Here is a 24,900-nt window from a genome sequence, read left to right as displayed (position 1 = left end):
ACTCAGGGGAACATACAATAGTAAGGGGTTAAACCCAAAGGGGTGCAGGAGCAGATGATCCCCCGTGTGTACGTGCACAAATCAGGGAATGTACCATGACACGTGGACAGAAGAGCAAACAAGCCCTACTTCATCACCCTACGCTGAAGAGAACAAACACACAGCAATTATGTTAAACTGAAATAAAGCAGTCTCTTGTCTCACCTGGAATGTTGCATCTAGTTTCAGGTGCCATGTTTTTGAAAAAAATGCAAAGTTATGAGATTGGGTGCGTGACTGATTCACAACATTATTCCCGGGATGATACACCTCACCAACTCTGAGAAATTGAGAATGTTCTCCTCTGCTGATAGTTTCCCGACTCTGTGAACAGTTGCTATGATTGGTTCTCAATTCTGTCTTGCGTCATATAGATCTCAATGGCTGAATATTTCAAGTACTCATGAGCTGTTCCTTGCCTGATCACAGCGGCCTCTGATTTATTATTTTTGAGGGTTGCTGTTCAGTAATATCCCTGTATCAGACAGATCGCAGTCTCATTCCCTGGGATTTGACAGGTGTGCTGTGACAAGTAGATCCCAGGAATTGTGCTCCATGAGATTTATGTGTGAGAAAAACTCCAGTTCTGAGAATCCGCCCTTGGATTGTGCACGTGTTGTTGTCTGAATACCTGACTGAATGTAGACATTTTTGGCTGATGAATGTTTCGTTGGGCGCTTTAGGTGGCGATTTCTGCATTACTAACCCAGGCTGCCCTGACATTGGGAGTACTTTTAGTTTAGACAGTGTAGAGTAAACTTTCAAACTCAGTTGGCTGCCTTTTATAAGCTTCTGGTGGAGCCTATAAAATTATCATTAGGTGACCCGAGGCCGTGACCCTTGGTGCATAAGCGGAAATGTTCTCTAATCTTTCTGTCTCTGGAGTGTTCCATCAGGCATATCGTGTGAAAGATATATTTACATTAGTGGGCTGCATGGTAGCGCAGCAATAAACTAAATGACTGGATGAAACACAACCAAACAGAACAAGTGAAAGTATTTGGCTGGGAAAGGAGGAGGATGTGGGAAAATGTATTATTACTGACTGGCCTTGAAGAAAGAATTAAGCAAACTCAAGGTTAGTGCATATTCAAACGAGATTTATTAACCATTTCAGAAAGCATTTTTATCCAAAAGTTGATGTAAAAGCTAACAGAAGTGAATATAATGGCTGGATGCCACATTGAGACGAGAACACATGCGCTGTGAGCTGGGAATTGTCTGTACTTCAGTAACAGTCACAAGAAAGGGAATACAAAGGCTCATCAGAAAGGGTAGGCAACCATTCTGAGTAAGGAACAAATAAAAACAAAACAAATGGGCTTCAAACAACTGGGAAGCTAAAAATTCTCCAACCACAACCATCTCAAAGATATCAAAGTAAAAAGGAAAATCCATCAATAATTGTCTCAGTTACACGCTGACAAACTGAAGTAATCTCAGAAGTAATGTTAGAGTCAGCAACCCCAGGACAGATTGGAGATTGGGAATTCAGACCTTGATAAGCAGATCAGGAAAATCATAGGGGTCCACAACTCATTCACTTAACCTGGAAAAGAGAGAGAAAGCAATGACGCAGATATTTATGATCAGGGACTTTCAGATATAATGTTTATTCAATGGCACACTTAGAGATTTCACAAAACATATTGAGCTGCTTGGCGTGAGAAAGATGTGATTATTCTCACCTACACCAGAGTGACGGCAGCGCTGTAGAAAATACTCAGGAAGAACAAGGTGATGAACGTGGAAGTTGTCCAGATGTTGCTGTTATCATCCTCATAGTCTTCAATCCAAGTGCGATCTATTGAATCTGTGAATATAAAGCCGAGAGAACGCATTTAGATTGTATATTGATCCAGATCGATCTATCTGCATCCAAGTCATGTAATTTGAGAGCATTACATCTTCATAAAGCAGTCAGGTATTTCTCAAGTGTGACTCTTATCTGTATCTATTAGTACGTTATTGACTCTCAGCAAGAAATTACAAATACTACCTGCATATGTTCTTTCTTCATTGTCCATGTCAGAACGTTTTAAATTATTTTTCTTTTCATCTATTATTTAAGGATATTATTATTTGAGGAATGCTTATTACGAATGATGATTTTAATTATATCATTATATTTTAAATATAGGCTGTGACAGCACTATAGTTGAAAATTGTGGCCATCACTGAATAAAAGTTCAAATGTGATTCTCATCTTTTGTATTGGTGACCAATTGCTTGGCAAATCATGAATATAAGTGACATCACAATCAGGACATTGCTTCATATTTTAGTTTGTAGGATCTGTATATTTAGGAATACGTTTTTGTACGTGTGTCCCTTAATTTATTTGATCTACTGCTTGGTGTGTTTGTTTTCCCTTTAATGTTTGTGTATGTGGTTATAAGAGTCTCTTACTTCACTCTAGCCCATGTTGGAGTCTGTGCATGAATAAACATATTCCTGTTCCTTTACTGCTGGTGTGCTCATGTGTTTGTGCACCTAATATTTTGTCTTTTCACAGTGTGTAAGCATCATCATGCTAATATGCCACTTCGTTGCTGCCTATGCTTATCTTGTAATGTCTTTGTGAGTGTTCACTTTTCATGAGTGCTATCTAAAATGTATGCTTATGTGTCTGTTTCAGATCCTACATACTCTGGATTATTTTCATGTTTATGCTGAATAAATGTTAGCATGCAATGTTATGTTTTGATGGATGTTTATATTTATATGATGATAATTGCTTGTGTGGCAATCTTTCCCAAACCATCTCCTGATAAGCTTGTTTGTACTATTGTTTGTGGATGCTTGCTGATCCTTGTGCCCATTATCCTTTTTGAATGAACGTCCCTCTATTTGTTCATCTATGCACTTGTGTGTCTGCATGTGAGACTCTGAATTTGTGTGTGCGTGTGATATTGTATACATGCTGATCAATGTGGTTTAAAAATAACTAATTAAGCTGCTTCTGTCATCGTATGTTTGTGATTCTGAAAATGGGAAAGTAATGATATTAATGTTTATCTCTGTGCACGTACGTGCCTGTGTGAGTTGACATGTGGGAGGACATTTTTCGGAATTTGTATCTGTGAGTTCATGTGTGTATGTCTGTACGCATTGTGCTGTATGAATGTATATGTATTCATGCCCATTTGTGTGTTACCGTGTGTCGATGTTTCTCATGGTTATATGTGAGTCCTCCTGTTCATTTGTGCAAATGATTTTCTTTTGGTGTATGTGAGTTTTTGTATGAGCTTAGGTGAGTGTTCAAGTACCACTTGCATGTGTGGCTCTGTGCGAGTATGCGTGTGTGACATCTTATCTATATGCACATTTGAGTGTGCACATAAATATGTGTCTTTAGGTGAGAGCCCGTATATGTGTCATTGCGTGTGTATTTGCGATCATCTCTCTGCATCTGTTCTTATACCAGACTGTAATTTTCATTATTCTAATTTATTGTTCTAATTTTAATGCATTGCCCATAATTAGATTTGACCTTGGTGTTGCAGGAAACGTTTCCCATCGTCGTGCAGAGATAAGCGTTTTATGAGCAACTCTTCTGTTGCAGTAATAGAACTTCTGTCTATGAGAGAAAAGGCGTGAGTTCAAATCCCCACTGCCCCAGAGATAACATTTCTGAATATGTTTATTAGAAAATATCTACTTGGGTTCTGTATGTGAAACAAAATGATATCAGGTATTCGAATACCAGAATTGATCCCATGTGCTCCAGAAAACTGAGACAAAACTATGGAATTCAAACTGGGACGATGCAAACACCAGTTTCGGATTATGGGAATCAATGTTAATCATTTGTTAACAGAGCCAAGCGTGTCTAACATGCTTCAAAGGTATTGTTTTGCATGGAAATGTTAAATCTTTGGACAGTAAGCAAGAAGCTGACTGTCCCTGTTAGCAACTGGGTTACATTACTGAGGACATCTACCATGAAAACTCTGCACAGGGAGCAAGAGGACAGACCATTCATTGTTCCCCTCCCTCTGCTCCACAACAACTTAACTGTTGATTCTCTTTGGTGTGAAAGTGAAGATACATTCTGTCAACTCATGCGCTGGCGCAAGATCCCTGGCAGTTCCCCAGAAACAAAGGTTACATTCAAACTGTTCTGCACTCTTTACGATTCGTATGTTCCAATCAAATTTAATTTTAAAATGTCTTAAATTTACATTTCCAATTGGTGCAATTTGGCAGTTTAAAACTGACATGAATTTTGTAAGAATGTCAAATGGGGGGAATCAAAAACATCAAGTTCAAAACTCGTGCCCTACCCTTGACATAAAATGGACATTGTCAGATTTTGACACAGAGGGATTTAGGATGGATAAGGTACTTGGTGGAATCCTGCAATGAGTGAGCTTTACTCTGTCTCTGACCCAGGGTGCATCTGAGCAGGGAACATTAACTGCACAAGACACTCGTCCTAGACCTGTTAATAATCCACTTTAACTACACAGATGGAATGTAAGTCAAAGTGAGAAACAACTAATTCAGTATTTAACTCACAGCTGGAGGAAAAGAAACACTTCATTACTTCCGTTCAACTATTAAATGCAACTTTGAGATTTTTATTGACATGAATTCACAGTGTCCATCAGTGCAAGTGAAATGTTTACGAAACTCGGTTTACCGCTGGATTTATCGACTGTTCTGTTGATGATCTTCAATGGAATCGCTTCATGTCCCACCACACAGGAGTAAGAAGCACCGCTGGCCCACTCCTCCGCTGTAATGGATAACAGGCTGTAGATGAAGAAGGAGGTGTTGTCGCTCTCCGCCATCATTTCGGTGTTCTTGTAGTTACTGGGATTCACCGGCTTGTCATTGATTGTCCACTTAACGAAGATCTCTCGGTGGGAGAAACCTCTCACTAAACAGGTGAGGGAGAGAAACCTCTGAGCGGAGATTTCTTCTGTTGGTGGCAGGAGGACCGACACTGATGGCTCCAGCGGATTAATCACTGCAGAATATTGGAGACAAATATAAACTCAACCGAAACATCCTGAACCAATATCACAATTTCACTAAATATTAAGATAAGCCATTTTTAATTTGGGATTTATTCACTTTCGTTTTCTAAAGGAGCAGTATGGTTCAGTCTGCTCCTTTAGAAAACATTCTGTTCAGTAAAAAAAGTAAAGTTTAATGTGAAAGTTGCCTCCATGTTTTCAGCCCACAACAAGGGCATTCTGCCCAATTGTCATTGCTGATGGTGACGTCACGGCCCAGGCTTCTTCCCATTATATCTGACTTAATCAGAATACAATATCCTTTGGTCCATCTTCTTCTTAATCAGCTACTTAGCTACCCTGCCTTCAGATGCATCATTAATGCCCCCAATGGTGTTTGTTCATTCCCAATCAAAGCCTGCCATTGATGTAACTGGATCTGGATTACACATGGGATCCTTTGTGTTTTAATATCACCGCTCACCTTTCTCCTTGTGGATGGAGTCTCTCAGCGGAGTCGGCAGATTCTGATGGTATACCACACATTCAAAAGTAACGCCACTCAGCCAGGCTTCAGTAGAAATGTCTAATTTGCTGATCACGCTGTCGGGATTCTGTCCATGCTGCTCAGCAATCTCTGATTTCAGAGGCTTCTTTTCTTGTTTCCAGGTCACGTTGACTCCAGAAGGAAGATTGGACACAACGCAGGTTAACGTCACCGTCGCCTCCAGTAAGACTTGTTCTACTGGCGGTGGGAGGATTTTAACGGTGTTAGGGTGGCACTCGGTATCTTCTATGAAACAAAAATCAAAGTCAATGAAAAATGCCCCTTTATGATATAAACACCCAATCTTCAGATTACTTCTTCACAGGGTGAAGACGCCACCTTCAAAATGGCAACTCCAACTATTGCTGAAACGATGCTTACTATTGTTGATGTATTTTGATCTGTGAAACATTTGTGATTACCTATGCCATACCCTGTGTAAGTATTCCGAAAGAACACTGGCTTTGTAACAAGCGAAACCTGTGAAAAAAGTAAAATCATCAAAGATACCATCATGTAACCCATGGAATGACCATTCTTTCGGAGTTTGTCTCTCACTTCAGACCATCTATTGATACTTGTGACAAGAGTAATCTGAATATAATGAGTCCATTTCCATGTTCATAACCCTTAGGTGCAAGTGCTGCTGGTCACGTTGAATGCTAAATCACATCCCAAATTTTGGACAAATTATAATAAATAATAATTATTCTCTTTGCAGAGTTCTAAAGTGTTACAGGAGCGGTGAACAGCCATGGCAATACTGTTCATTATATTTAACGTGATCAAAAATACTTTGCGTTATTGGTGTGATGTCATTCTCGAATGTATGTCATTGTTCCTCGTGGGCTGTGTTTCGAGTAGATCTGAAAACAAGACATTGAGTACAGCATTGGATATCGAGAAGGACACCCATCTCCTTAAGTCTTTCCCTCTATTCAGTTAGTTCATAACTGGTCTGTACTTTCACTTTATTTACCAAGCTGCATTTTTTAATTTCTTCATAGAGCAGGGGAGAAAAAAAACAAACAAAAGCGTCTTAAATTAATCTACAAACGCGATGGAAATGTACACTAATTTTATAGACACCCACTACTCACCGTGTAAACATCGCCACCCCAAACCAGGCTAAATCAGTATGTTTCGAGTTCCTAGTTCATTCATCCCTATTGTAGCATTCTTAGCAGAATTTGTTCTCCTGCCGCATCCACTCATTACAGAGAGCATCTCAAAGCAGCTCAGTGAGATCACGTTTATCCCAGTTCATCAAATGTGATACCCACTTGGTCTGTGGTCTGATCCCATAAATGACGTTAAAGAGCTCAGTATCAGATAAAAATTGATGTCGTACAATGTGCAAAGCCAACAGGTCATTCCTGAGCATGGAATGAAGCATTGAACGCATATTGATTTATTTTCAAGTAAGGGTCACTGCATATTTTAACCACGTCATTTTGAGACCCCAACATCATAAGATAGAGGATCAGAATAAGGCTGTTCGGCCAATTCAGAGTTTAGATCAGAATGATGCTGGAAAAGCACAGCAGGTCAGGCAGCATCCGATGAGCAGGAAAATCGATGTTTCGGTCTAAAGCCATTCTCCTACCTGCTTCCCGTACTAAACAAGAGCCGATCTCTTTCTGGCTTGAGTACACACAATGGCCTGGCCTCCAATGCCCTCTGCAGCAACAAGTTCCACAGACTCATCACCCTCTGGGTGAAGAAATTCCTCCCCATCTCAGTTCTATAGGGTGCAACTTTGACTTGGAGACTGTGCCCTTGGGTCCTAGTCTCGCCTACCAGTCAAAACATCTATACCACGTTCACTCGACCTCAGTCTCTCAGTATTTTCTATGTTTCAATCATATATCTATCCAATATCCCCCTCCACCCCCAAACTTATCCTTGAAGCGGCTATTAGGCAAGGATTCAGCACTGTGAATGCCTCTCCCAGCATGATCAGGCAACAAACTATTTAAAAAAGCTCACTGTCTATATATCTATCTTCAACAGAGAGGAAACATGCTTTTCTGACTTGCCAAAATGTTGAATTATAAGCAATGCTAATGTAACACTCAAACTGAAATGAGATCCGTGGCATGTTGGGAAATGTGAAGCTGTACTGTGCTGTTTACTACGCCTGATAAATTCGTGTGTTTGATTCACATCAGAGTTCAGAATGATTTGTAGCTCTCTCAGTATGTGTCTCTTACCCTGGAGTGCGGTGATGTTTTTACTTTGAATGTTCTCTCCATGAGTGACCTGGCAGGTATAAACCGCGCTGTTGAACCATTCACCATAAGGGACCATCAGCCGACTCGTCACCGAGAAGTTCCCGTTCGCCTCACACACGGGAGACGTGAAGAAGCCAGAATCCAAGGGTCGGCCATTTTTCAACCAACTCACGGAGATTGACTTCGGACGGAACTCGATGATTGAACAGACGACGGTTGCAAACTTGCTGCTTGCGATGTCTTCACTGGAGCTCACAGTTAGGAGAAGGGTTGCTGGGAGAATATCTGGACCTTTAGGAAACACATCGCATACATTATCCGACGAATTTCATAACAAAGAAATCAGTTCTCATATATCATGGTTTCTTGTGGTTCATGGATACAAGAATCATAATTGTGCAGAGTGCTGGAGAAGCTGGGATCCACACAGAAAGATAAGCAGGACAAATGTGAAAGGCTAAACTTAGAGGACACAGCAAGGGAGTCAAGGAGGCACAGAAACAACAGGCCGGTAACATCAGAAGAAAGATAGCAACGTTGGATGGTATTCGTTTTAATGACAGAGTATGATGAACAAGGCAGACGAATTACTGGCATAAATGAAGAAATGATGCTGTTGCTATCACGGAGACATATTGAGAGCCTGGCAGGAGTGGCTATTCAATTTTCCAGGATTTAGTGCCTTCAGGCGAGACAGGGAAAGATGGAAAATGATGGGGGCGGGGGTGAGCGGTACAGAATGTTGCGTCTGTCGCAATTCTGACAAGAGTATTTTAGGCTGTAAAGAGAAATGAAATCATGGATACCTCCTCGAACAAATGCAAATGGACAGTACTTCAAAACCAAAACACAGCAAACATAACTACTGGGAGAGCACGATAGACTTTACTATAGGTCCAAAAGACCAAGTGCAAATACATGGGCAAATTTCAGAGAAATGTAAATTAAATAGAGGAATGAGAAAAGAGGTTTTTAACTTCCTCAGCATAGGCTTGGATATTCATTTTGTCAAAAATTTAGAGGGAGCACAATTCTGAAAATGCCCCCAGGAGAATATTTGAAAAAAGTATGTGTTTAATACAGAGAATTTTAATCCAGACCTTGCAATAGAGGGGTGAATCTGAACTTAACTTTAGGGAATGAAGTCGACCCAGTGGGTAAAACATCAATGGTGGAGCACTTTGCAGACAGTGATGGTAAATCAGTTGGATTTCAGATTGTACTGCAAAGGAATAGAAATTGGCCCAAAGTTCTGAAAAGGGGAAGGACAATTTTAGTTAGATCAGCTAATGACTTGACCAGAGTGGACTGGAAGCTGACACTTATCGGTAAATCTGGGTCAGAGCAGTGTGACACATTTAAGAAAGAGATAGAAAAATCACAGGGTGGTCATTTCCCAGGAAGCCACTGCGTGGGACCAAGAATGCAGCGGGCTCTGGACACCAAAGGGCATGGAGGGTGAGATAAAGAGAAACAAGGGAGGCTTCAGGTCTATACTGAAATCTCAAATCAATAGAAATTAGTATGGAGTACAGAACGTGCAAGGGGGAGTTTGAAAGACAAAGGAATTAGAAGAGCAAAAGGGACCATGAGAAAATAATAGCAGTCATAATAAAGGAAAATATTTTTAAAAGTTACAGGCTCATTCATAATAAAAGAATTATTTGGGAATCAGTAATGCCCATTAAGTGTTATTATTGGAGTGGAGTCGGAGGATTAGGTTGTGGTCAAAACGAATGTGTTGTGTCAGTGTTCACTAGTAAGAGGGACAATGTGGGGACCGAAATCATGGAGGAGTGTTGTGATGTAGTTTTCAGAAATTAGGACACATGACGTGATGTTCTGTGTTGTCTTGCTGAATGAAAAGTGGTTATATTTCCAGGGCAGATGAAAAGTATACCAAGCGGTTGAGCGATGCAAAGGATGAAATAGTTGGGTCGCTGACAATAATTTAGAATTCCTGTCTGGCCACAGCAGTTGTGCCAAGTGAGTGTGGATCAGCCAACATTGCACTGTTATGCAGGACGAAGGAAGGGCTAAATAATGAAACCACAGATCTATCAAGCTCGTCTCAGTGGTAAGGAAACTATTGAGTAGTGAAATTAGTTTTCATTTGGAAGATAAATCTACAATTTTCAGCAAGGTTTTATTGAGAGGAAGTCATGTGTAACAATTTGATAGTAGTTTTCAGATAGATAACTCGATGTCCAGATGATAGCAATAATCAGAGCCAATGGGATCCAAGGTAATTTGACAGATTGGATCTAGAACTGGCTGAGTGGTGGGAGCAGGGGATAATAGTCATCGGGTGTCTGCGTGACTGGAAATCTATGTCTCCTGGTGTTCTGTAGGGATTGGTGTTGATTTCTTTGCTATTTCTCTTCCATACCAATGATTGAGACTCAAATTTAGGAGGATTAACCAGTGAATTCACAGATGAAATGAAAACTGTCATGTTGGTAAGTCATGAGCATAATGGCTTTAGATTGCAAGAGGATGTAAAAGGGTTGGTTGTATGTGAAGAGAAAAGTTGCAAATGGAAATTATTCTGGATAAATGTAAGGTGATGTAATTCGGCAGAAGAATCTGTGAGGTATGACGTTTTGAATGATGGAACCCTGGAAAGGCCTGAGGATCTTTGGTGCATGTACCCACCGATCCCCTACAGTACTGTGTTGTCTGGATAAAGAGGCTAAGAAAGTGGGAGGATATTTGCTTTTATTAGCCTAGACATTGACAATGAAGAGTGGTGAGACGATACTGGAACTTAATAAAACACTGGTTAGGCCATACTGAAGCGTTGTGTGCATATTATCGAAGGAATGTGATTACACTGAAGGCAGTATTGATGAGATTTGCCAGGATCGTGCCTGGGTTGGAGAGTTTTAGTTATGAAACTAGATTAGATACACAGGGGTTTTCTTTGGAGCAGAGGAGAATTAGGGAGAAGATTATCATGATGTCTAGAATTATTTTAGGCATAGACAGGGTAAACTGGATGAAACCGTTCCCCTTGATGGAGAGATCAATACCTCAGGGGCACAGGGTGAAGGTAAGGCCAGGAGGTTCCAAGTGGACCTCAGGGGAAAACAAAATCAAATAGAGGGTGGTGTTAGCCTGGAGCTCAGCACATATAAGTCATGTAGAGACTGAGCCCCTCATAATAAGTATGAAGTATCCTTGCAAGGGCAAGTCACACAAGGCAATGGATCATGTGCTGGCACATGAGACTGGAATAGTTAGGTGGCTGTTATTGATAGGTGGCTGTTATTGGATGGATAAAAGGGCCTTTTTCCTGTGCTGTATAAGGTGATTCTGTGAAAATGGTTATAAATAATGCCTTGTTCATATTAATCCCAGATGCTCTGTTTATCTCAGTTCCCACAACACGTACCTGGACATGGAATTTCTTTGCTCTTGTGTGACCCGCTGTGTTGAACCTCACAGGAGATTTTGCTGGGGCAATCTACCGCTGACTCGGGCAGGGTTAACTGGCTGCTCAGGGTGTAGGTTCCCTTCTTGTTTCTCACTGATGGGTAAGTCTTCAATCCATTCTTGATTAGCTCCCCACCTTTCTTCCAGGTTATCTTGGTGACGTCAGGGGAATAGTCAATCGCCAAACAACCAAAGATCACAGAACCGGTGTTGTGCTCCTGACAGGAGGAGACCAGGCCATAAAGCGTGGGGAGCGATGGTGTCTCTACAATACAATGACCAATTGAGCATGTTAATTTCTGTTAATTTGACCTTATCAGTTACTCAAATGTATCCTCAGCTGTAAACGTTTGCCAGTATGCTCCCGCTAAGTCTACAGCATAACTGGAGTTTGTTTTTGGTTCCTACCAGTTGCTGATCATGATCATTGGTTCCCTCTTTAGAAACATGCCCTCGACCTTGACCGTTACCACATAATTTAGGAAGAAGAACATCCTGATCCCACCCCAGTAACTGTTTGAAGATCTCACCAACTGACACTTTCACTGGATTGCTGTGAAGAGCAGTGAAGTTTCACAAAATACAAAACAAGGAAATGCAGATACATCGAAATTCTACAGTGTGTGCAAACAGGCCATTTGGCCCAACAAGTCCACACCCACCCTCTGAAAAGTAACGCATCCAGACCCATTCCCCTATCCTATTATGCTACAGTTAACCCTGACTAATGCACCTAACCTCCCAATCACTGAACACAACATTTGCAATTCCCCCAGCTTGCACATCTTTGGACTGTGGGAGGAAACGCACACAGACATGGGGAGAAAGTGCCAACTCCACACAGACAGTCACCCGAGGCTGGAATGGAACCCGAGTCCCTAGCACTGTGAGGCAGCAGCGCTAACCACGGAACCAGCGTGCTGCTTCACTAGGTCCCGTGCTGCTGGGAATACCCAACAGCTGGCAGTAACCCCGGTGATAAATCAGAGTGAATCATAGAACATAGAACATTACAGCGCAATACAGACCCTTCGGCCCTCGACGTTGCGCTGCCCTGTCATATTAATCTGAAGCCCATCCCACCTACACTATTCCATGTACATCCATATGCCTGTCCAATGACGACTTAAATGTACATAAACTTGGTGAATCTACTACCGTTGCAGGCAAAGCATTCCATACCCTTACTACTCAATGAGTAAAGAAACTACCTCTGACATCTGTCTTATACCTATCTCCCCTCACTTTAAAGTTGTGTCCCCTCGTGTTTGCCATCCCCATACTTGGAAACCAGGCCCAGTGAGCCTTCCTCACTTATCAATGCAAGGCAGAATGTTCTCTCTGGGAGGGAGGTCACTGCAGCAGCAGCACAGGCAGGAGCTGAGCACTGGGACTAGGAGGATGGCTGTCATGGCTGAACTCATGCCAATTGTCTGGAAGTTGAAACATCTAATTTACAATTATCTGAATTCTGGAGGCCTCTGAGAAATGGAGGACCATTAAGGTCCAGAGACTTTGGAGTATTACAGCTGAGTATTTACGTAAATATGATTTGAGAAATGAACAAGTAATCTTTAACATTAATAACGATCAAACTGACACGCAGTTCACCACCAAACCTCATCTTTCAGACTAACCACTGCACTTACTCTGTCTAGACCGAAATTTCCACTCACATTGACAAACCCTACCCTGCTAGACATCCATTCATGCCCGGAACACACAACCCCTATCAAACGAAACACATCCAAGGCAATCCATATTGGTAGTGCAGCTGAGCAGAGAGATCTCGGTGTCCATGTACTTGGATCCCTAAAAGTTGCTAGCCAGTTTGATAGAGTTGTTAAGAAGGCATATTTTGTGTTGGCATTCATCGATAGAGGGACTGAGTTTCAGAACCACGAGGTTAGGCTGCAGCTGTACAAAACTCTGGTGTGGCCGCACTTGGGAGTATTGTGTACTGTTCTGGTCACCACATTATAGAGAGAATGTGGAATCTTTGGAAGAGTTCAGAGGAGGTTTGCCAGGATGTTGTTTGGTATGGCGGGAAGGTTTAATGAGGAAAGGATGAGGGTCTTCAGGCTGTTTTTGTTTGAGAGAAGAAGGTTGAGAGGTTACTTAATTGAGACATAAAAGATAAACAGAGGGTGGACAGTGAAAGTCTTTTTCCTTGAATAGTGATGGCTAGCAGGAGAGGACATAGATGACAGGTGTCAGAGGTTGTTTCTTTACTCAGAGAGTACGAGGGGCATGGAGCGCACTGCCTGCAACAATAGTACACTCGCCAACTTTAAGGGCATCTAAAAGGTCATTGGATAAACATATGGATGAAAATGGAATAGTGTAGGATAGATAGGCTTCAGATTGGTTCCACAGGTCAGCACAACATTGAGGTCTGAAGGGCCTGTACTGCACCGTAATGTTCTATATTCTATATTGCAGATGGACATATGATCTCAATTCCTTTCACTCATTTACACTCCTGCCGCCCTGCACTGGCCCATAGTGAATCTGGCCCTGACTGGACCTGACACCATCATTTTCACAACCTCTGACAAAAGCCCACTACCCAAGACATGACCTCAGCCCTTGATCACTGACCTCTCATCTTACCCAAGTCAACCTGTGCACATTGAATCCCAGCTCCTTTCACATCTGTGCTTTACCACCTACCATTTTGCCAGACTCCGAGCTTTGCATTTTGACAACACGTCCACCTGTCACTTCATTACAGTGACCTTCCACCCCCGAAACATCCTGGCACACTGCCCACCTCTACACTAACCAGCCTGGCATCCTGCCCACCTCTCCATAAACCAGCCTGGCAAAGACAGACCTCATGCATTTCAGCTCAAACTACCCCTCACCTACCAAGCACAATTCGACCAAATTATCCTGTGACCATTACCATTTACCCGATGCCATCTTGCCAGACAGAGTGCATGGAAGCTTACCCAGCAGCCAGCCAACACCTCACAGCCTATCAGCCCAAACTCTCCCACATGCCCAATCCAGCCCCTCACTTGCTCACCACCTTCCAACTATGAGCCTACTCCACCATAAAGTCAGTAAGTCATAAAGTCGTACAGCACAGAAACAGTTCCTTTGTTCCAGCTCATCCATGCTCACCAGCGTTCCCAAATTAAACTAATTCCACTTGCCTGCCTTTGTCCCATATCAATCCAGACCTATACAGTTCCTATAGCTGGTCAAATGTCTTCTAAATGTTGGACCTATCTCTACATTTACCACTTCCTCTGGCAGTTCATTCCAATGTTTTGGACAGTTACAACATGAAGCCCTAATTCCTGCACTCAATGCTCTGACCATTGAAGGTAAATATGCCAAACACCTTCAACACACTAGCTACTTGAGACAACACTTTCAAGAATCTATGAGTCTGAACCCTCAGGGTTCTCAGTGTTCAACATCACTACCCAGTGCCCTAACATTAACTCTGTAAGACTCTATGAGTCTGGACCTTCAGGGTCCTGTGTTGAATATCACTATCCAGTGCTCTTCCATTAACTCTAAGTTGTGACCTGATTTGTCTTCTCAAAAAGCAACACGTCGTATTCATTTAAATTAAACTCCATCTGCCACTCCTCAGCCCATTGGCCCAGCTGATCAAGATCTCATTGTAAGTTTAGATGACTTTCACTGCCAATTATACCACCAATGTTGGCGTTACGTGCAAACAGACAAACCATGCCCCATTCAATGTCTTCATGGCTTTCAACCAATATTGCAGCCCGTTTCCCTTTCTCCCACATATCCGTAGCATTTTTTTAAGGATTGAAGGAATCTATCTCCTTATTGAAATCATTTGATGTTTTATCCTCAATCAATTTCTGTAGTGGAGAATTCCAAAGGTTCACCATTCTTTTGCTGAACAGAAAACAATCAGGTTCAATGTTATCAGTGTGTTGGGAAGACTGGTGAGCAGCAAGATTAATGATGATCCCATGAATGGAATAGCATTCTAGAGGGGCCGAGATACCTTCTTCAGCTTCCATTTTGCATGCTGATATGTCCCTTCGGCAGCATGTTCCAAAATTGTGATCCTTGAGGATAAGGGCGCACATGCATGTAAATGCTTCTCCTGAAAGCTCTCCTCCAAATCAGACTTCAACTTGACTCTCACCTAGTTCCCTGCCCGTTTCCTCTTCCTCAATCACAGCCATGGGGCTCACTTCCTAACAGCGCTGTGAATGTGTTAATACCACACAAACTTCAGCAAGTCAAATAGGCTGATGACAACTGGTTTCTCAAGGATATAAAAAGTTTGACACTTCCACCTGTCTAGACACCTGTCTAGAGATTCAAACAACCGCTGGAAGAATTGAAAATTAGGTTTGTGTCTACACAAGATGACATGGTTTCCTTTTGTGTGATTTGACTGTGTTTTCACTGAATGAACAGAGCTATTTCTTAATCATACAATAGGAATTCCAAAGGTGCACCATTCTTTTGCTGAACAGAAAACTTCCCTCATTTTTAGCAAGGCAATCACACATTATATTTCTTTATTCCAGGGAAGTACAGTGTTAAATTAAAGAAATATGATGATTGGGATGTTTCAATTGGAAATTGTCAGAGATTTAAAGTTTACTTTCCTGAGCAATTAATTCCAGCCTCATTGTGTCACAGTACTCACAGGAATGTCTTTCAGAAATGGTGTCTCCCTTTGTTATGGGCAGTCGAATCAGTAAATCTGGGATAGTATTTTGCTTGTTAATCAAAGCTGTTGAAGAGTTTTAGCCAAAGGGAGACCTGTGGATTTAACTCACAGATGCACCATGATCTAAGTAAGTGATGGAACAGCTCGAGGGGCTGAGTGCCCTCCTCTTGCTCCTACCTTCCTATAATTGTGTCATTCATTAAGCTAGCACTGGCTGTGAATATTTTTTAATAAAATATTTCAACAAATTGTTTCACATGCTTTAAAAAAATACTTCTGTTGATTATTTGGAACGGGATCATTGACATTCTCTATTTGAGTTATCAAAAGAACTTCCACCCACTTACAGCAGCCACTGCACTCTGGAGTGTGTTGTTACTTCATAATAGTTTCTTGTGAAACTACAGCTCGAGATCAGGGCGCTCAAATTCAATGATTCTTTGATATTTAATATCTCTGAACATTCGCAATTTGTTCAAATGTATCTTTTCTCTGAAGAACGTGTTTAATCGAACAGAACTTTTTTCAATGAAACAACAAACTTTAAATGCTTGAAAACCAAAATGAAAGACAGAAATTTCTGAAGAAACTCAGCAGGTCTAGCAGCTCCTGTGGAGAGAAGGCAAGGTTAACCTTTCGCACACAGAGACCTGCTCTTCAGCAAATTGTTTTCATGTTTTTGGCACAAGAGCTCACACCTGTTGAGATAAACAGTGATTACGTTGGCTTGACTCCTGTTGGAAAATGAATTCTTAGCAGAGGTACTGGATGGTCTGAGATAGCAATTGACGACCAACTGAAAAGCTATCACCATCTGCTGCAAGTGTTGGATTCAGCAGAACCCCCATCGTACTGAACAATCACATTCAGCTAAAGCACTGGTTTAATATAAGGTAATACGGCCTAAGCATAATCTCATCAAATATGCTTCGAAAATGATTCATTCTGGATTAGTTATAAATGATATTGTTAGAGCAGCAAGTCAAAAGCTGGGATTTCTTTGAGCACTTCCTCCATTAACCCCATCTAGTAATGCCCAAAAGCTTGTGAACAAATATTGATCTGGAAAAAGCTGCTAACCACCAAAATTCTGTTTAATATCTAAGAGACACAAGTCAGGATAGCGATTGAATAGATTTCACTGGCCTGTGTGAGTGGAATTCCAACAAACACCCAAACATGTCAATCTGCTTTCTTGCACTGAAGTAACCTGATAAGAGATGTGTTACATACCTCTCTAACAGGTTGTAAGTGAACACAGGCCACCTGGCACAGAATCAGGGACCCTACTACAACTTCAAAACACAATGAGCTCGACACGATCACGGAGAACACAGCCCACCTCTTTTGACAGTACATCAACCATGTTAGTTATTAACACCTTCCATGAACCAGGGATTGTTCCAGAATGTTTGTACAATGAAAGTAACATTTCAACATTTACCAAGAATGCTTTGACAGCAGCTTCAAATTGTTCAAACTCTATGGGACCTACAGAGGAATAAAACTAGGAATTGCACTGCCATCAAATCACTGTCACTGGATTCCAACCTCGAACTCCCTTCCTCTTTCCCCTGTGAATGTTGCTGCACCAGACGGTCTACTTAGTTTGAAAAAGATTAAAATGTTTTGAAGTGTAATATGACCTTTGCCAGTGACATTAAAAGCTGATAATAGGTTTTCAAATAATAAGATGCAAAAAAATTCTGATTCTACATTGTGACACGAAACATGTCCTGCATAACTGAGGCACAAAGAAAATATACAGCATATTTCCCTCTGCCTCGCTCAATCAAATATCTCTTGTTGCCAACAACCAATTTCAAAACTCTTGCTAACTGTCTTTTGTTCCTGAAACGTTTGTTCTGATTGGAACAACTTAGTCAGGGCTCTCAATTCTGAGGCACATAATTGAATATTGTAATTCTGGCAGATAAAAGTGGTTTTGAAGCGCGAGATGAAATTGAACTGTCTGAGATTCAGGTATCCGAACTGGACAATTTACAAATGGTCAGGACCGTTGACAAGTTAGACAGAGATAGTACTGAAACAAACTGTACAACAGAGTTAATCCTGGAGGATACATTGCTCAACTCCTCACGTCAAATATATTCACTGTAATTGAACATTCATCAGAGAAACTAACTGGTGGATTAATGTGAACGAGAATGTGTTCACAATAACATAAATAACCACTGAGTTAATAAACTTAATAAGTATTTAACAAAATTATTCAGGTGGGAAATATCGCCAATTAAAGCACAGGTCCGGAGGAAATGGATTAATCTCTAAATTATTTTTACAATTTCTTAAAACGTTCTGTGAACTGTGGAGATTTTGCATGCACTGCATAAAGTCAATACTGAATTCCAGTGTGGAAAGCATTTCTGTTGAAGGTATTAGGGCAAGGTCATTTTCTTGTTAACTGCTTTTAATGAACGAAAATGTTTAAAAATGTATGAATTGAAAACACGCTTCTGTCTGGAGTTGCCCGCTTTACCGGATGTCTAAGTAAATGTGGGCACTGCTGCCTCACAGATCCTGGTACCCAGGCTCGGTTCCCGCCTCGGGTGGCTGCCTATGTGAAGTTTACACAATCTCCCCTGTGTCTGTGTGGGTTTCCTCCCACAATCCAAAGATGTGCATGTCAGGTGAACTGGTCATTGTATATCGTCCATAGTGTTAGGTGCATTAGTCAGGGGTAAATATAGGGTAGGGGAATGGGTCTGGGTGGGTTCTTATTCAGAGGGTCGGTGTGGACTTGTTGGGCCAAACGGCCCGATACATACTGCAGGAAATCTAATCTAAATGATTGTCACACTTAACTAATGTGAGCAGATTCCTTCCGATCGCTACATTGCAATAAATCGGTCAAGTATATTTATTAAAATAAATATTACTCTATTTTAAGTGTCTGAATAAACAATGTGCTCTGTTATCCTCTAGTTCATGTCTTGTGCAAATTTGTGAACTCTGCATCCGTCTGAACACACCGATGTAAAATGAACTCTCTGGGTTTTCAGCAAGCACTCCCATGGTTTTAAGAGTAGAGTTCCTACAGTATAGAAACAGACCATTTGGCCCAACAATTCCACACTGACCCCCTGGACAGTAAGTAGCCCACCCAGACCCATTCCCCCTAATTTATATTTACCCCTGACTAATGCACCCTAACCTACACATCCCTGAAAACTGAGTGCAATTTAGCACAGCCAATCACCTGACCTGCAAACCTTTTGGACTGTGGTAGGAAACCAGAACGCCCGAAGGAAACCCACGCAGACACAGGGAGAATGTGCTAACTCCACACAGGCAGTCACCCGAGGGTGGGATCGAATTTGGGACCCTGGCACTGGGAGGCAGCAGTGCCAACCACTGAGACACCAAGCTGCCCTGCGAGGTCATGAGTGGATTATTTTTATTAATTCGAAATTTGGCCTTGGTCACATAATTCACGATAGCAGTTGTTTCCAAAAGAATGACTCTTCAGTTGATATTGTGTTGTACAATGTAACTATTTATTTAAAATGCACAGATTGGGAACACCTAAAGCACTGTGCAGATTAAATAATTCAGTTAATGTTTTATTTTTATCCTGTAAATCCAGTTTAATCAGGGACATAACAATTAATTAACTCAAGTTACGTGTGAAACTGATCAAAGCAGTGAAATTGACCTGTTCTTCATAGAATGGAGCAGAATTTCCAAATGGTTTTTGTCAATGATCTTTTCCAGCCAGAAAAATATGTATGTAGTGTACAGCGGAATTGAAAGGTGTTTCTTGATTAATTATAACACAGTCATGGCATTTTTGCTCAAGAGCAAGAACTATTAGAACATTAGACTTTTCAAGTTCTATTTATATTTCTCTATGACTTGTAAACTGTTTAAAGACAGACATTGTGATTGAACTAGATAGTGGAGTTCTGAATGTGGATTGTAAAGCATGGATTAGATTAATCCTTAATTATTACTTTTAAGTAAAAATGGCACCCGAAGGTGTCTGTTTTCCCTTCATTTCTAAAACCTTTGCGATTTGCCTTTCATTTAATAATAGGCTTTATGAAATTTAAACTCGCATGCTGATTGCATTGAATGAGGAACCTGGAGCGGTTAACATTGCAAAAAACAATGTAGAAACCAGAAAATGTTTGCCAAATATAACACATTTAATGTTACCCAAGCACAGTCCCTCCTCAACAGGTCAATGATCACCAGATCACAACACGGTGTGTTTGCAGCAGAACTAGCTCTGCAAACATTTTCAACAGAACCAAGAACATGATGTAACCTCACAAAACAAACCCAGATTGAAGTCTAACAAAGCTGCTCAGAATCCAGCAAACTAATGATTAAATTGAATAGAAATAACAAGTCATAACAGCAACCTTGTTTGTGAGGGGACTTAACACTTAAAGCTGTAACGTTTCTGGCAACAGTTCAATTTATTTCCAACCTGTATACCCTTCTTGATCGTGACAATCTTGTGCAGCGCACAGTAGAGCGGTTGAAGGCATATATTGATTAATCACTTCATTGTCAAAACAAAATTATTGAATGGACAAATATTACCACATTATAAGTTTAAGTTTGTTTCAATTACATAATCTGATCAATTCTGCAGTTTCAGATTTTAGTCCCAAATTTTATTTTGAATGAGGCTACTCAAAACAAAATTCAGTTAGTTTACAATTAGAACTGAGGTTTTTTTTTAAGTCAATGCATTCAAAACTCGTTTTTTTTTTCATTTCTCACACTTCGGGGTTTCTGCCTTCAGTTGTTTTTCAGACCGTTACAAATGGATGTAATGTTTTCAATCAAGCAGAGAAAAATGTGTCATATAAGTTTAACAAATGCAGAAATGATTCATGAAATACCAAAGAACTTCACAAATATTGGTAATGAAAACTAATCCAGAGAGTCAATCTCCTCACCAGAAAGAAAACACCGATTACAGAAAGCATGAAAATGCTGATCAATTTCACAAACTGAATAAGATCCAATCAACTCAATTCAACAGAATCAAGGAAAATAAAATCAGAATCCAATCAACTAAAAACAACAGATTTGAATGAAACATAATCAGAATCCAAACAATTCAATTCAACAGAATCAAATAAAACAATTTCAAAAGCCAATCAACACAATTCAACAAAACTAAGTAAAAACAAAGTCAGAATCCAATCAACACATTTCAAAACGAATCAACTAAAACAAAGCCAAAATCCAATCAACTAAATTCAACAGAATCAAGTAAAACAAACTCAGAATCTAATCAACAGAATGCAATATAGCACCGCAAGAAAATTTTATGACAGTTTCTAACCTGCTTGTCATCAACAAAATTAACAAAATAAATGAGAAAATATAATCAGGGTAAGAACATACATTCAAGAAGTGAATAATGATATTTTGGCATATTTTAATCATGTTTAGTAATATCTCCAACATCTTTGAATTCTTAGCGTTTGTTGTTGATGATAAAACTCACAATCAGGATGTCACTGACATTGAACATTATTTGTAGCTGACTGATTAAGAGACATTAGGTGTTTCAAGTAACCCAGCCACACAGAATGCCCATCTGATCAAAAAGAGATACACCGAGTAACTGACTCCATCATCCCCATTGTAACTATTTGCTGAGCCTTAACTGAAGTCTATAATCAGTCTGAACAAAAATCAATCCGAACCAAACCAAACTCAGCACAGAATCTGAATTTCATTTAATTCAGAAATTAGTCACATGAATAGAAAGTTTTTAAAAAGTCACTAAGAAAGTTTAAGGGTCTTACCTGAAGTCACTGTCACCATGGTCCCTTGGCCCCTGTATTCAAGATATTCACAGTGTTACATTCTCTGGACTGGGTCACACAATAACTAGCTCTGCATAAAACAAATCAAAAATCTACCATCATTTTAAATTTTCAGAACCACAGGCAAAATAAAGTCACGATAAATCTTCATCACATAATTGCGCTAGTGAATTCTGATCATTCTTGATAAATTTTAATACTGTTTTATACTTCACAGAGTAACACATGAGCTGATTCTCAAAATCCCCAACTGGTGTATCGAAAATTACCCAACACTTTTACAAATTAAATAGTGATACTGGCATTAAACCGCACAGAACTAATACTGCAAGTTAAGACGGTTTGTAGAAGTTAACACTGACTAGTTTCAAACAATTGAGGCTGAATAGGTTTTTGTATTGATCATAATTGTTGTGTCACCCCAGTTATATGACTGTGAGACACGTTGTGTCAAATACTATGACAGACTGTAAACTGTAAAATGCAGAGAATTTCTTCACTTCCTAGAAAGCAGTGATTCAGACACCTCTAAAAATGATTTGGTGCATTATTCCAGCTTTTACGATCCATTGTATTTTGAAAGCTTGGAATACTTTTCCAGATTTGGTCTGCATTTAACTTGACAATCAACACGCAGAAGGTAGAAAAAAATTATACATTTTTACAAACTAGCACTACTGGATTGCGTTTAAATCGCACCTCCCATTATTTCTCGCTCCTTCCATGGTAGAAATCACCAATTTGAGATAAACACTTGTTAGTAGTTTTTGTATGAGGATGTCGCTGTGCACAACACTGTGGCCCACTGAAGTATCACAATGATGTAGACCAGTACGCTCATTCTCTGTTCTTTACTCCAGGTCTCAGTTTTCATAAAAGAGCCATTTAGTACTGATCATGTTTAGAATGAATGCCATAGTTGACATAACAATTAGCAGTGATTTCCTGGGTTGTCAGATATATTAAAACTAACATTTTGTCCGAGCAGTTAATTGATGGAAGTGTTAGCAGTACATATGACATGCCCAAAACATTGTCCCATTCTGTCACCAGTTTGCTAGTTTAAATGGTACATTTCCTCTTTGATAGTTTTGTAAGAGGCAGCCTGAGGTCTGCTTCAGATTGCAGTTGGTATAATTGCATTTAAAACTCGTACTGACCGCCAGTTTATGATGGAATTGACAAAATGTTCCCTCGAGCTGTTTTTGAACGGGTCCAATCCTGGTTCCTCTCGCTGTGGTATCTTGCACAGTAATAGATGGCGGTGTCTTCGATCTTCAGGTTCCCCATGTCCAACGCGAAAATGTTGTTTGAATTGTCTTTGGACGCAGTAAATCGACACTTAATCGCTGGTGCATAGTTACTGCTGGATGAATTATAGTACCAAAGCAGCCACTCCAGACCCTGTCCGGGAACCTGTCGGACCCAGTTCATGTAGCTGCTGCTAAGATCGAACCCGCTGGTTTTACAGGTCAGTTTCAGGCTGCCTGCGGGACGGCCAGTCTCTGCCTCTGGCTGGGTCAAAACAACCTCCGACTGGACACCTTGAAAAAGAAAACAAATAAACCATGAGCATTAATGTTAGTGAAATGATGGCTGAGTCGTTTACATTCCTGTGGTAGACTAACATTGAGACAGTCACAAAGAGAGACTTGAACAAAAAACACTCACATGATAAGAAAGTCAGTAACAAACTGAGAAAAAATGTCGACACAATCATTCTGATAACTTGTGGGAAACGGTTCTGTCAAGATCTTTCTAAACAGAGCCGACCCAGGAGTGTTGAATTACGGTCCAGTGCCCAGAATTTATATGGCCATCGGAAGGGGCAGGCTTACAGCTTCCGCAGGTTGGTTTCCTGCTGGAGGCTCAGACTGGATCCTGGTATCAGCTTGCACAGCCCGAACACATGGGATCATGGCTTTACATGAGGTTCTGCTTAAACATGGACACAGACACATCTTGGGATATTTGTTTTGCTGAATAGCTTCTTTGGAAGTGAATTTGAGTAGCTTCGGGTCTGTTTCACATGATAGTTGCATGTATTTTGTTTAAAAAAAACAAATTCAACTGGAAGTTAGCTCCCTTTATTTCTACATTCATTCACAAGCAGATAAAACTGAAATTAAAGTTCAAACATATTACTAGCTAATAAAACAGTTGAGCTTTTCTTCCCTGGATACTGCAAGTCTCTGTCGCACTCAAAATAACATGCAATTCATACTAAACATTTCAAAATTCAATTTAGGCAACTGAATACAGAGCGTGTCCAAAGTGATTATATTTAGAATATTCAAATAGAAGTTAACTCCCTTTAATCCTACATTCCACCACAAGCAGATAAAGCTAAAAAGAACTTCAATAATATTATTAGCCAACAAAATGAATGACTTTATTTTTGCTGTCACTCAAAGCCTCTCTCACATTACAAAATAACATACCATTTCTAATCTGTGTTTCTAAATTCAGTTTCGGCAACCTAATATAGAGCATGTCTAAAGTGATTATGTCCAGAATGTGAGTGTATGTCACTAAACAGTTTGGACCCGGAGATTAGAAGCACCTCCTTACATTGCAGAATATCTCTCCCTGCATCTTTTTTTTTCAAATTGCTCCGACACTAAAATGCACAGTAAAGGAAAGCTGTGTGGCTGAGAAACAAAATGTGAGTCCGCAGTGATACATAACACCTAGGTAAACTTTTGAAAGAGCATCTAATGAACTAGAACAAGACAGTCCATAAGTTTCTTTTTAATTCTCAACGTCTAAACCATTGCATGTAACAGTCTGGGTACATCAGGAATGTTTGGTTAAATTAGAGAGTATTACAGTAATAATTACCACGAATGTAGGTTATAAAGAGTACATTTCGCTGCTCACTGATAGCACTGACAGGGCAGTTAACTCATAAAAACCAGCAAAAATTCGCTGTTACACTACACCAGTGTAAACCATGTATAACGGGCCCACTCAGTTTTAATGAGATACATGAATCAGAGAATGGTGTAACAAGTGATGTGAGTTTGAACCAATTCAATTTTGTTAATTTACTTTGAGATGATAACAAATGTTACTGCAATGTGGGATTTTGGATCCATTAACTTCATTTTCAGGAGCTTTAAAGATACTCAATAAACAGACTGAACTAATGGTTGCTGAATAGGTTTTTGTATTGATCATAATT

General features: G+C 40.3%; 1 long non-coding RNA gene and 1 gene segment (V, D, J or C); both read right to left on the bottom strand.

Annotated features, from left to right (window-relative positions):
* Positions 1-1,122: 1,122 nt before the first annotated feature.
* On the bottom strand, positions 1,123-1,850 carry LOC148136755 (uncharacterized). Its single transcript, XR_015754490.1, has 2 exons — positions 1,728-1,850; positions 1,123-1,588 (listed from the first exon to the last, which is right to left on the bottom strand). It is a non-coding gene; the product is annotated as an uncharacterized LOC148136755 (long non-coding RNA).
* A 2,763-nt stretch (positions 1,851-4,613) lies between these two features.
* Positions 4,614-21,729, bottom strand: LOC148136754 (Ig heavy chain C region-like). The segment is given in 5 exon segments: positions 4,614-5,014; positions 5,488-5,796; positions 7,764-8,075; positions 11,179-11,484; positions 21,696-21,729. Coding segments are annotated over 5 exon segments (1,338 nt in total).
* Between the last annotated feature and the right edge of the window lie 3,171 nt (positions 21,730-24,900).

This window comes from Chiloscyllium plagiosum, unplaced genomic scaffold, assembly GCF_037043375.1.
Source record: "Chiloscyllium plagiosum isolate Xiang-an unplaced genomic scaffold, Cpla_swu_hap1 HiC_scaffold_45, whole genome shotgun sequence".
In the NCBI taxonomy this organism is placed as follows: domain Eukaryota; kingdom Metazoa; phylum Chordata; class Chondrichthyes; order Orectolobiformes; family Hemiscylliidae; genus Chiloscyllium; species Chiloscyllium plagiosum.
This window is presented reverse-complemented; position numbering and strand designations above follow the sequence as displayed.